At 35.0% G+C, this 14,530-nt stretch overlaps 1 protein-coding gene across 1 annotated transcript; it reads right to left on the bottom strand.

The window, feature by feature from the left end:
• Window positions 1–248: 248 nt before the first annotated feature.
• LOC143922427 (protein C-mannosyl-transferase DPY19L1) lies at window positions 249–13,785 on the bottom strand. The gene is made up of 9 exons (XM_077445652.1): window positions 13,687–13,785; window positions 12,793–13,043; window positions 12,486–12,700; window positions 7,810–7,999; window positions 6,638–7,473; window positions 4,753–4,862; window positions 781–943; window positions 573–698; window positions 249–488 (listed from the first exon to the last, which is right to left on the bottom strand). Exons 1-9 carry the CDS (start codon window positions 13,757–13,759, stop codon window positions 287–289), a joined length of 2,166 nt encoding a protein of 721 aa, XP_077301778.1. The 5' UTR covers window positions 13,760–13,785; the 3' UTR covers window positions 249–286.
• Window positions 13,786–14,530: the final 745 nt, after the last annotated feature.

Below are 14,530 nucleotides of genomic sequence, written 5' to 3'. Positions count from 1 at the left end.
GTATGTATACGTTTAGTGACAAAATATTTCCATATACAATAATGTGCAATCTTGTGCACTCTAATAAGTATGATATAAATTAAACATTCACAAATTAAGACATAATAAAATCAAAATAAATAAAACAACACAAAATAACACCTAGATAACGGTATGAGTGAAAATTGAGTTTACCGTTTAACATAAGCAATCATTTACGAAAGTAAATGTCAACAACCATCGTGACATGAGCTTTCATTTTATTTTTTAATCGATACAACCCCAATATTATCATATGTAGATTCATTTACATTGAGTACGTTTCGTAATTTCTCAACTTGATATTCACGACGTTGTCGTGCAGTTTGAAAACGACGAATTTCGAATTGGAAAACACTCTGTGGAAGTGCGGCACCGACTTTTGAAGATACAAATACGGACAGAGCGCCGGCGATTCTTTCAGATGAGGCTCTTCCTCGTCCCATATGTCCAGCATCGTACAGCCTTTCCTGCAACAGTCACCAGAAAACGGTAAATCAATCGGACAGGTGATTGGCAAGTCGCTAAACAGAAAACACTCGCTAGATACTGACGTGCTTTTGTAGAAACACCACAAGTCGTCTATCACGAGGTACGTTATCTTGAGTTTGGCCAGCTTGTTGTATACTTCGGCGGGAGTCTGTCGGCTGAATATAGAGTAGACTATCCTCGTTCTTGCGCTGAAACAATTCAATAATATAATATGAGTACGACTAGCCGATGTGCAACTCGAACTTAATCTCAAATCTCAATGATAGCAACCGCAAATTGGAGTCTTCGTAGTGGGGATGATTGACGATGGGTCGCCGAGTGGATAGCATGATCGCTGATGTGATCGGCATCGGCCCGGCGAAGGCTGCTTTCGCCTCCGTGTTATTTTTTATCCACACGAGTAGATCTTCCAAAGGCTCGTTGCTGAATTCACCTGAAGCGTTAATACAAAATGTGTCAGTTTTCATTATTAATTTAAATATAAATAGATAAAACAACGAATTCGCAATTTAAACTCATCTCTAAATTTTTAATATGAAGACCTTCGCCAATTTATATAAAAAAAAACAATGACACCTTGGCTGGTGGGTCTTTTAAAATTAGAATGAGTCTTCTTGACTTTCAGCAAATAAAATAATGCAATTTACTTTATTTTTAATACATATGTATTATATAGAGTCGTATATATCTAATGGTCAAAGTTGGTGCAAATGAGTTGTATACATATGTATGTACGCTGTTGGGTTTGAAATCTCAGCATCTAATGTAAGATAAAAACATAAAACCATGGGTGCCACTTTAGTATGCGGTCTACCTTAGCATGCGATCTACCTTTGACTATTTTTTTTAATTTGTATCGTAGCAACGACCTGTTTATTATCATTTTTGTTTTTATTAGGGCCAACCCCAACTTAACCTGACCCTTAAATAAATAGGTGTTGGCTGCTAAGATATCTATTTTTTAAGTTATATGTATTTCATCAATATTTTCACAAAAAATAACATATCTTAGCAGCCAACACCTATTTATTCAAGGGTCAGGTTAGGTTAGGTTAAGTTAGGGTGATAAACATGGTGAACTGTGCTTCCACCTAACTCAAAATTTAACAGGACATGGCTGCTTGGGAAGCTATCTGCACAAGATAGGAAAAAAAGCAACAACAGGATGTCAGCACTGCAGTGTAGAAAACGACGATGCTGAACACACTGCATTCGATTGTCCGGCATGGAACGCACAAAGAACCATTCTAAAAAATGTACTCGGTGTTAGCCCATTAACGACGATTAACATGATTCCTGCTATGCTTGAGAAAGCAGAGGCGTGGACAGCATGCACTAGGTTTGCAGTATGTATCATGCAGGAGAAAGAAGAGGCAGAACACGACCAAGAGAACAGAATTCGGACTTCGTAAAGTGATGAGAGCCTAGATGGCTATCCTAGCTGCCACCCCTCAGCTAAACTTAACTAGTAGCCGGGTGGTAGCTGAAGAGGAAGGGGGTTTTAGTGGGTAAAAATCCCACACTACCACCGGCAGTAAACACGTTGATGGTGTCTTCCAGAAGATTTCCCCCGCGGGAAAAAACAAAAAAAAAGTTAGAGTTGGCCGTATTCATTTAAGATTAGGTTGTTAGGGTCGGTATTATTCAGTCTCACTGTCACACGCGAGAACTGACACAGTGAGGCCGCATATTAAAGTAAAAACGTGAAGGTAGACCGCATACTAAAGTGGCACCATACCATGTCTTAAATAAATCAAATTAAAAAAGCACGCTGCTAATATGATCACTCCACTCCGCAGGGATGTGGAATCGCTTCAAAATTATTTTGTGTCAATTCAATGAAATGAACGTCTTCCAACTGCCTTGTATTGTAAAGGAAGTTATACAATCATTACAAACACTTCCAAACAAGATGGTTTGGCACAACGGTCCCGAGATGAAGCTCTACCATGGTTTTCGTATTTCCCCGAAATGCAGATAGTCCGCATTGCAAACTGGTCGTATAAAATTCGTGACAACCATTCCTTTATTTCATTTCGGTTCCGAGGAATTAACGTTGGGCAAACAGTGCAATGAAGATCTAAGAATCCGCATCGAGATGGCTAGAACGGGGTTTATCAAAATTAAGACGGAGCTTACAAACAAGCATCACAATCTTCACACGCGTTTGAGATTCGCGAAGAGCTACGTCTGGACAGTTTTGCTACATGAAGACCAGGACGATCAGCCGCATTGAAGCTTTTGAGATGTGGGTCTACAGGAGTATGCTGAAGATCCCGTGGACCAAAAAAGTATCAAATTAACCTGTCCTCAGTATGATAGGAAGAGGCAGGGAACTTGTTTCTGTCATCAAGCGGAGAAAGATGGAGTACCTCGGACATACATATGATACGGTTTCCAAAATACGAATTTCTCCGTTTGATAACCATGGGAAAATATAAGGTAGAAAATGCATTGGCAGGAAGAAGTTGTCTTGGCTTCGAAACATGCTCATGTGGACCAATATGAACGCTGAAGATCTGTTCCGAGCTGCTGAAGACCGATGCGGATATCTGCAAATAATCGACAAGGTGGTTGCCAACGTCCGGATGCCGACAGGGCATTAAGAAGAAGAAGAAACAGTGCGAGGAATTGGGCATGAACAAAACTGGAATAATTAAATTCAAGAAGTTTGAGTTCTTGGACCGACAGCAGCTAAAAGAGAAGATCAGCGGCGAAGAGTTGGTCGTTGAAATCGGCGAGAACTTGGTCACCAAGGGCAAAAACCACACCAGCCGAGTGCTTTCTCCACAGTGGATTATGCCGGGAGATAAGAAATACTGATTGAATAATTGTAAAAAGCAGGATTTGCCTACTTTAAAGTGAATCATCGACATAATTTCGTTGATCCGCACACTTCATTTCAAACCCAGAACAAAGCCGAGAGAATGTGGGGATCAGCTAGATGGCCCAACAAGTGGCACCGAGTAACAGCATGTCGTCATTTGGAGTCATACTTGGCCGAATTCGTTCAGAGACAGCAAGTCGAAAACAACAACGACGCACTCGAGTCACTTTTGAATTGTATAAAAGTGTCAGGGTGTCCCTCTACTTAAATGGGTTAGATTCATTAGGCAAAACCACGTTCGAATATATTATACGCAAGTACTAATTCTAGAAATAGGATAAATCTTTAACAAATAATTGAAAAATTTCGTACCTAATCCCACCGAGAACTAAACAGTCAAATTAAAATACTTTCATACTGCAAAATATTTTACTGTTTTGATACAGATTTGATAAAGGAATAGATTGATTTTCATGAAGAAAATAAAAAAGTCATATTTAATTTGCTACTTTAGTAAAAACGCAAAAATTTATGCAATATCAAAAACGACAAACTTCACATTGGTTATTAAAAATTTCATAATGAATTAATCATTTGTTTCATAATTTTTACAATAGAAAAAATATTAGTATTTTTTATTATCATATTAAGTTTGCCATTTTTAATATTTTCATATCATCTATGATAATAATATAGTATAAGCATAGTCTATAATTATTTATATTTAGGACAAATAATAAACATGTCACATAATAAATAAGAAGAAATAAAGATACGTATAAAATTATGACGGAGTGAATTAAATAATAAAAAAATGCCACTTTGCCTGAGGAAAAAGATTCTTCGATCAATGTGTTCTGTCAGTGATGATGTATGCATGTGAAACTTGGACATAGATCGCCAAGATGCCTAAATGTGGGGCATAACGAGGAAAGACGGGAAGCAGAATACGTGGGTTGGAAGTATGACGAGGGAGGTGATGGTGAAGAGATTAAAATGGCAATGGGTAGGTCACGTGGTTAGAAAAAAAGAAGAAAGGTTGGCAAAAGAAATGCTAGAATGGTACCCGAGAGAATGTACATACATAAAAGGGTTAAAGGAAGATGGGTAGACGGAATTAGACGGATGAGAGTTGCGCAAAACCAGCAGTGGATGGCTTTGAATGATGATGAATATCATCCATACAAATATAGCAATATTGAATGTGTCAAATGTTTGATCGGATGACACACTTGATTCAGCCATATTGGATTACCGCTCGCCGAACACAGCAAATGTTTCCAAACGTGTAAAGTTCGCAACGCCATCTCGTATCAATTGGAATTAACGCTGCCATAGCATAATTATGCAAATATACAAGCGCAATTTGACAATATGAACGAATAGATACATACATACTTGTTTCGAATACAAACCTACAGTATTCCGTTGCGACATAATATTTTGCACACCCTTCAAACTCATCCCGACTAATAGAATAATGAACATAAACGCTGGCAACAGCCGAGTCCTCATCGTCCAAAATCTAAAAAGAAATAAATATATATAAAATCACATCAATATTGTAATTCTACTTAATATACATACATTGTATACTCTCGATTATCCGTACGTGAATCCAGTTTTTTTTTTTTTTTTTAATATAATACAAACACTAAGAACAAATGAATGTCTTATGTTAGTAAAATTTTCAACATATTATATTTTATACAAATCATAGATCAAAGACTTATTTATCGATGCAATAATGTTGATGATACTGAATGCTAATATACTTACATAAATATGTATTCAGTAACTTAATCTTGATACAAAATAAACAGATTTATTGCATTCTAGCGAATTTGAGGTTAGGTTAGTCAATCTTGATACAAAATAAAGAGATTTATTGAATTCTAGCGAATTTGAGGTTAGGTTAGTTAATCTGGATACAAAAAAATAAAGAGATTTATTGCATTCTAGCGAATTTGAGGTTAGGTTAGTTAATCTGGATACAAAAAAATAAAGAGATTTATTGCATTCTAGCGAATTTGAGGTTAGAAATTGTATAATGGCATACAAGTAGGCCTGCCAGATTAGTTGATACCCAAACCAGGACATTTTACTTTAGGCACAGATATTACAAGAATGATAAAAAACTTTGTAAAAAGCGTAAAATTAGCACATTAAATTTAAGATCCTTCCTTTTATAAACTAGTATTTCCTGTATATTTTTCCAGTTTATTTAGTTATTTTAATATTAACCGTTTGCCCGCGGCAATAAATATAGCGAACAAGACCTGTACCCGGCGGGACCTTTTTCGCGAATTTGGCAATCGAGTTTTCGACCTTAAATACAGATTTTAATATGTACTCAAGTAACCAGATATGTTAATTAACACATAAAGTATTATTTTAAACAATAAAATACATAATATATCTCGTAGTTTAGGCTTAATTGTCAAATAATCATTCTTCATACAATTGAGACGTATCGTATATTGTTTAACAGACGTGACGTCACATAAACGAGGTTTCAGTATGGTTCCACAAAAAACAAATTTTGACTGGTATATATTCATTTTAAGCAAATTGAATAGATGGTATTCAACTCTCAGTAATATGTTCAACCAATTTTGAACCTTAAAACAGTTGAAATAGGCGCATATAAGGCTCAAAATCCCATGCAAAGTTCAGAGATTCTTTGGAAGACAGCCGCGCTACAGACTTGTCGCGCAAAGCTTCCATAGAAGACGGCCGCGGGCAAACGGTTAAATGAAATAAATTACATATTGCCAAAGAAGATTGAAAAGGACATTGATTTTCTCAATCTCGCTTTTCTTGCTTTTTTAACCATGGATGTGGATCTACGGTGAGATTGAGATTCGTGCATTTTTTTGCAATTTCATAACTACGAGGAGTCGGTGTTTCCGAGCAATGAAAGATCAATAAGCAGCTATCGAAAACCGGGACGTTTGGCTGTCTCGAAAGGTGCTTGCGGGACGCGAGGCTTGAAACCGGGACAAACCCGGAATACCGGGACGCCTGGCAGCCCTACATACAAGTGAAGATGAAATAATCAATGTTAAAGATCTCATGGAGGTAAGATGTGAGTAACGAAACGGTCCTCCAGCTTCTTCATAAAAAGAGAGAGCTTCTTGACACGGTAATGCGCCGTAAGATGGAATATTTTGGCCACGTTATTCGCGGCCCCAAATATCACCTTTTATCGAAACAAATTTTCCTAATAAATAAAATGTTTATCATTGGTTTGGATAATCGGAAGTTTACTATATATGATTTATTATATTTCAAACGTACTTATTATAGTATTTCGAAGTCGTGAGCAATGATACAATTAGGCATAATTGAGGTGTAAGAAACAACTTCAATCGCATGATGAGAGTGGCCATGATCACATAGACGAAGAGTTGGCAAATGTTGTAGACGATTTCTGGCTCTGCCCGTAGGCACTTTACCACAGCGGACAGGTACGACAACCTTTTCTTGGAGTCGTCGCACCTATGCTTCCTTTTGTTTTTCCCTTTAATTTTGGCAATGCTGTTCGTGACGTTCGATATCCAAAACCTGAAAACGAAGAACAGCACGAGCAGAGTGCACGGCAGCAGCAGCGTCATAGTCAGGTTCCATATCGAAGACAGCGGCAGGAAGTCGAACTCGGACGAGCATGTGTACAGCATGGTGTGGAAGTTTTTGCGCAAGCCGAACTTCGTCTTGAGAAGTTGTATGATGTGAGAGTCGTCCTCGCTCGCTGAGAACGAGCTGAACTTCACCTTCAGGCCGAACGAGAGTACCGACATCATCACTGAGTTCTTTGCAACGTGCATGAAATGGTTCAGAGGATTCTGTAGGCTGTTTGGTCTGTACACGAAGTGGTTCCACATGATATAATTCAGAAACATGCCGCAGGTTACCGCCAGGTATAAAGAGCTCAGCAGCAACTTGTTGCCCTGCATCACGATCACGGCCAGATAGATGCCAATGAGGTGACCGGAGAGGAACAGGAAGAATAACTGGCGCGTTATTATCCGGAACTGTTCCATGAAGAAGAATATCACCAGTTGGGTTATGAGCACGAATTGGCTGAACTGCCACAGAATGAGGCACATACATCCTGATATACCCAAAACCCAAATCTGAAAAGATACAACACAATATCGTACAATTAACGAGACAAAGAAATATATTAAAAATAACAGAATTTTTCGAGCAGTCAAAAGTTTAAAGAAAAAAACCCTATAAAGTTATAGCATTATTTTATAACCTATTTATTTTGAGAGAGAGAGAGAGGGGGACCAGTTTTTGCTATCCTTTTCGATAGTTCTACAGTTCATTTCTGATTTTTACTCATAATTCTGAGAGCGTGTTGACTTATTGAAGCTATTTTTACATACAAATTCACTTCACTTACTAACTAAATGACAATTGGAGGCAATTTTTCATGTTAAAACCTAGAAATATTGTATCATTACTTGCAAAATATTGATCTCGGTCGGCCTTATCGTCGTCCTTCGTAAGTAAAACGTCACAACCATCGTTTGGAAGATAATGAAAGGGTATGCGAAGTTCTCTCGTAGCGGTGGAGACCATTGAATCCTCGTCGCTTCACCGTGATTGTAAAAATAGCAAACAACTGCTAAAAGTCCTCCCGATACATTTTTACTGAAACGAAAAACAATTCATATGAATTTTACAATACAATAATAAAATATTATAAATCATATTATATATTATATTAAAACCAGTCAACTAAAAAGACCAGAAGTTTCAGATCTTGATCTGGAAGTATTTTTTGTATACGGAATTGACTATCTTTTAATAGAAAGATTTTATTAGCTTATAGTGCTGGTGGAACATTTTTCAATGGTTTTTAAAGTAAAACTTGATAATGAACTGTATGGTGAATTGTTTTGATGTAACATTATTCGTCTCTAAGAATATTTCTTACCGTCTGTGTACGTAATAGATTTTGCATGAGGAAGGTTTACTTCTATAATCATCTATTAAGGATCTTGGTGTAATACTCAATAATAAACTAGATTTTTCTGAACATATTTCTTTTATTACCAACAAAGCATTTAAATCTCTTGGATTCCTACTCCGCTCAACAAAACCCTTTAATGATCCTTATGTACTTAAATTACTTTATTTTTCCTTTGTAAGGTCTCACCTTGAATTTGCCTCAATTATCTGGTCACCTTTTTATTTATCCCATATTAATTGTATTGAGAAAGTTCAACTTAAATTTATTAAATCCTTACGCTACCTTTTTCCTACCTATACCCATTCTACTGTTTCCGACATTTTAAAAATCCTTTCTTTTAACAATCTTTCTGTCAGGCGACGACATACTGATGCTATATTCTTCTTTAAGCTCATAAATGGTTTCCTTGATTGTTCTGATTTACTGAATAAGGTTAATATCAGAATCCCAGTTCGGTACTCTAGACGCGTTGCACTCTTTTCACTTGATCCTTTCAATACTAATTCCCAAAAATATTCTTATCTGCAGCGCGTTTATCGTATGTTTAATGGAGAGCTGAATGAGGTTGATCTATTTGGTATTTCTCTACATCAATTCAGGTCTAACATCAAGAGAATCTTGACCGATTAATTCATTTCTTCTCCTATTCTATTTTATAACCTTTTTCCAATATTTCCAATATTTTTATACTTTAGTTTAGTTATGTAATGTGCTATTTAATCATACTATAGCTTTCATTCTTTTCCTTTTCATTTGTTTATTTTGTATTTACCTTTTTAATTTGTTTTATATTTGTAAATTTCAATTTCTTCTTATATTCTATTTTATAACCTTTTTCCAATATTTTAATACTATAGTTTAATTATGCAATGTTCTACATATTTTGTCATGTTATAGCCTTTATTCTTTTCTTTTTCATTTGTTTTCCTTATATATAACTTTTTCATTTTTTTTTATAATTTTTGTAAAAATCTGTAATTGGACTCGGATGTTACATATATTATATATTTACTATTTGTTTTTTTTATACATATCTATGTACATCCCGTTGTCTGTTGATTTTTCTATAAATAAAATAAAATAAAAAAATAAAATAAAATAAAAATAGTGTAATAACATTTTACTTTATCTATGTATATACGTAGTAATAATAGATGAAGTTTTGTGATCATGCGAAAATTCGAACTTGAGATTTTGACTGATTCAAACTCAGAATCGGTCACTGATCACGTTTTCATGCTCTATAAAAAATGTGTGTGTGTGTCAGTGAATTTTGGGGATATTTTGAACAACGTTAGTTCTATTGAACTGAAACTTGGTATCGGTTTCTAAAATTCTTATCGATACTATGTAAATTTTTTTCAAATTGTTAAGTTGATTGGAAACGGTACCTCCCCTTATAGGTGTCCTCATTTTTTGTTTAAGTTTTTGAATTGAATTATCTAGCAAACCGCTAACTGAATCAGACTCAAATTTTTTTACATGTAATATAAATTATAAATTTTATACCTGATTATTTTTACCTCAACCGGAAGCAGTACTTTTACTCTAGAGAATCGAGGTTTTTTATGTTTTTCTCAGAAACCTTTTGGTTTATTGAACTGAAATTTCATATCTAGAAGTTTAAGCTTAATATCGAGTTATATATAAAATATGGTTAGCATCCGTCAACCGGAAATGGCAGTTTAACCTTGTTCGATTTTTCTTTCACTATTTTTTTCGACCCTTTAAACATGTGTGCTATTCCCAAGAAAATTCAAGAATAATGTTTGTATTAACGCTTTGTATGCGGGCGATATTTCAATTGCTCATAATCTGACAGCGGGTGATTTTGATCGAAAAAATCGTAAACTGAAGGAAAATTTCAAAATATTTCAAAAAAATTTTGAAAACTTTTATAAATGTTTTTAAATTGAACATAGCTTTCAAACCTATCGACTGATTCAAATAAAATTAAAATTCTGATGATAATTTAGAACCTTATAATCACTCGATTAGTATTCCTAAAAAGGGGTTACCAACCTTTTTTATACAACACATTTTTTTAAGTGAGGAAAAAAATTTAAAATATTCTAATCATCTTTATGATATAAATTATTGCCAAATTTAAAATATAATAATTTTTGGACAGCGGTAACTAACCTTTTTTTATACAAAGAGATTTTTTAAGTGAGGAAAAAATCTAAAAATATTCCCACTGTCTTTATTATATGTATTAATAAAGATTGCAAAATTTAAAACATAATAATTTTTGGACAGGGGTGACAGATTTTTTCTCTTTAAAAATTTCTTTGTATAAAAAAAGGTTGGTCACCCTGTCCAAAAATTATTTTGTTATAAATTTTGTAATCATTTATATAATAAAGACGACGGGAATATTTTTTCTCTTTAAAAATTTTTTTGTATAAAAAAGGTTGGTCACCCTCTCCAAAAATTACTATGTTTTAAATTTTGCAACCATTTATATAATAAAGACGATGGGAATATTTTTAGATTTTTTCTCTTTAAAAATTTCTTTGTATAAAAAAAGGTTGGTTATCCCTGTCCAAAAATGATTATATTTTAAATTTTGCAATCATTTACATCACAAAGTCGATGAAAATATTTTTTAATATTTTTCTATCATGAAATTTTATTTGTATAAAAAAAAAGGTTGTTTACCTATGTCCGAAAATCATTATATTTTAAATTTTGCAATTATATAGACAATGGGCAAATTTAAAAAAAAAATTCTCTCCTTAAAAATTTATTTGTATAAAAGATGTTGGTTACCCCTGGTTCGCGTAAATCACGTTTGACGAACACGATTTCAAAACGTAGATTACAGTCACCCGACGTTTAGCAACAATTCACTGAGGACTGTAATCTCCGTTACCCGACGACAAAGTGTTAAGAGGGCTGGACAGCAGCGCCTTGTCCATACAAACGTACTATACTTCTCCCTTCCTCAATTTTGGCACTAGAGAAATTATTTTTTAATGTGCTATGGATATCCACCATTGGGGTGCATCTATCGTTTTATTTTTTTGATTAATTATTTTTTATAGGAGCTAGGAGCGGCCAAACATCTATAAAATCGCCTCTTTTTTACGCCCACGAAAAGAGTCTAGCGTGGTTATTTAACGGTCGATTTAAAAAAAAATATGCCGATAGATGCACAGAAAATATCTTTCTCATAGCGATGATGAAATTTTTTTAAAAATTGATCCAGTTTCGGAGGAGAAAATAGTAGAATACGAAACCTCGATTTAAAACACGTTTTATCTGGTCGAAGCACAACTGTCGCATTCACTCAATATATATATATTGATATATATTGTCGCATTCACTCAATATATACATACACTCAATATATATATCGAAGAAAGGAACGGTAACAAAATTAAGGTTTCGGGTGTACAGCCCTCTTAATATCGAGTTATATATAAAATAGCATCCGTCAACCAGAAGTGGCAGTTTACTCTTGTTCGATTTTTCTTTCACTATTTTTTTCGACCCTTTAAACATGTGTGCTATTCCCAAGAAAATTCAAGAATAATGTTTGTATTAATGTGATTAAAATAAAAAAAAAATCAATCAATTTAAATAGCCGGAAGTGGAATTTTTTCGTGTTAGAAAAGTAAAAAATGTTGTGACCACACGATTTTTTCCACACCCCTGAACGTATCAAGCTGAAAATTTTTTTTTTGTATTCATTATGTCCTAACTTAGAGTTGATAAGCTTTTGGTCAAAATTTGTAAACCGTATTTTTAAAAAAATATTTAAATATTTTTATTTTCTTGATCTTTAATGTGTATAATATTAATAGTGATTTTAAGTAGTAAAAAAATTTCGAACAAAATCCGACAGCCGGAAGTACATAGAACTTTTGTCTTGTGTAAGTTTCAATACATTTGCGCTCAATTTGTATTGAAAATCCTGTCATAACCGGTATGTGTGAACGTGTTTGTATGTTTAATTATAGAATTTTATTTTGTCACCTTCTTACATTCTTCAAATAGATACATAGATAAAGTAATGGATCGGTCACATCCGAATTTTTTTAAAAGCAATACAATGTGTACAAATGTGACAAACCAGAAGGAGTTTGAGATTGCAAGAGAAGTGAAAAGCAAATTGTCGTTTTATTGATAGAGTGTGAATCGAACTGCGAGTGAACTCACCTTAAGTACACGCTAAATATAAATAGTAATACTATAGTAAGTCCAGCCAGCATCCATATGAAAGTTAAGTAGAAATAAATCGGCTCGCCGAGTCCTTCGCAACTGATCACATCGTCCAAATCACTGTTTCGCTTTATACTCCAACACTGCTTGTTGCTGACTTTGTGCCGGTAGCAATATCGCGAATACAAGTGAAACAAGTAGCCGACAGTTACCTGAAAGCGGAATAATAACCGAGCAATTATTCTACGTCTATACATATGTACTTATTGTCAATTTAATCTTGAAAAATGTCTGGCAAATATACTTCTGGATAAATATTGAATCGTTTCAAAGCGTTGACGGCGTCCGGATACTCGACGAGCTTGTCGCTGGTGACCTTCTTAGCGCCCTGAGCGAACGATTCGGCCTCCACAATCATCTTGTAGTACGAGTAGTAGAATCCTATTTCGGTCTTCATTGTCATCTCCCTTTCCAGTGTTGATAGGTGACTGAAGTGTCGACTGTTTTCAAACATTGTCGCCACATGGTACGAGTGTAGGAGGCCGAGTGCTGCCGCTGGAAGTTCAATACAAATAAATCACTTTAATTGATCGAATTAGACACTGAAAAACTCATTTGAGCATCGGATACATATAGCTTGATTATATAAAAATTAATTCTATAAAGATTATATTATGGCAATTTGCTAGTTATTTCTCAATATGATGTTCACATTATTCTTAAAAATCTTATCTAATTTCCTCAGTTAGCTTACAACGAACTGTCCCAAAGCAGTACTATGTAAATATATTTTCAGATTTTTCTGCCATATGTTCCATTCACTTTTATGTCCATATGCTCCAGTCTGTTATGCCTCATCTAAAAAAGTCTGCCGAATGTGCTTAATCACCGATTTACATTATATACATATAAATTAAATTAACATTTCATTGTCTTCTTTGTTTCGAGATGATTCCATATTTTACACATGCGCCATATGTTAAAAAAAAAAATACAACATTTCATACACAATTTATACATTCAATTTATACGTTTAGTTGTATGATTGTGTACAAAAAAACGTTAAAGTTTAAATTCTGTTAAACAATCATTGTATGGATTATTTGAACTGTTCAACCTTTTGTCGGCCATAAGTGTGTGTTTTATAATAAATGGTTAATTGAGTTAAATTGACAATTGCCAAGTGGGAAAATTATACCGAGAGTGAAAACGATTGGGGTGAAGCAGATATTTTTAAAATGAGCCGCATATGAAATCTCGCAGTCATCCATGGTTGAAAATTGTTTGACACTTTTACAGTGGTGGGATACCATATGAAAAAATACATGGCAGTTGCCATCAGCAAAAGAATCGCGACGGTAAAAAAATGGTTCGGTGATTACTAGTCAAATGTGAACCAGTCACAGGACAACCGGTCGCTCTAGATCGGTCACACGTGATCACCCGTCACACTAAAACTGGTCACAAGAAAACTGGTCACACCCTAAAATCGGTCAACCAGTTTTCTCGTGACCGATTTTAGGGTATGACCAGTGTAGAGATATAGCACGACTTGTGATATCACCTATTTCCCTCATCGAACTTAATCTGTACAAATGACATCATCGCGTCCGCTTCTCGTACACGAAAGCTTCGTCCAGCTTACCCATACAGGCGATTCGACTCGCTCCAGATACGCAATCACGAGTAGAAGGGAAATCCCAAGGAGCTACGCAACTACGCATCAAACATAGAACACAAAGGAAGACCTCGACCCGTCGGAATCTTCCAGAACGTGATCTCACCAGCCCAGCTACGCGTTGCTCAAGCAACACCTTTATAAACCAGTGCATCGTCCCCAGATGCCAGTGAGCTTCGGGAACTCGGCCTAGCTCGTTCCAGTGAATCCTCTTCCTACTTCTCTGTACATACAAATACACCTGTATTAATCGAGTAATAAAGATCCTCTTCAAAATTCAACTGAATTTCCATAGGACGGGAAACGGTCCAAAACCTTCAACCCCCCCTATACCAGTTTTCTCGTGACCAGTTTTAGTGTGACG

This window comes from Arctopsyche grandis, chromosome 2, assembly GCF_051622035.1.
Source record: "Arctopsyche grandis isolate Sample6627 chromosome 2, ASM5162203v2, whole genome shotgun sequence".
Classification (NCBI taxonomy): Eukaryota; Metazoa; Arthropoda; class Insecta; order Trichoptera; family Hydropsychidae; genus Arctopsyche; species Arctopsyche grandis.
The sequence above is the reverse complement of the archived record's forward strand: the minus strand, read 5'-3'. Positions and strand labels throughout refer to the sequence as shown.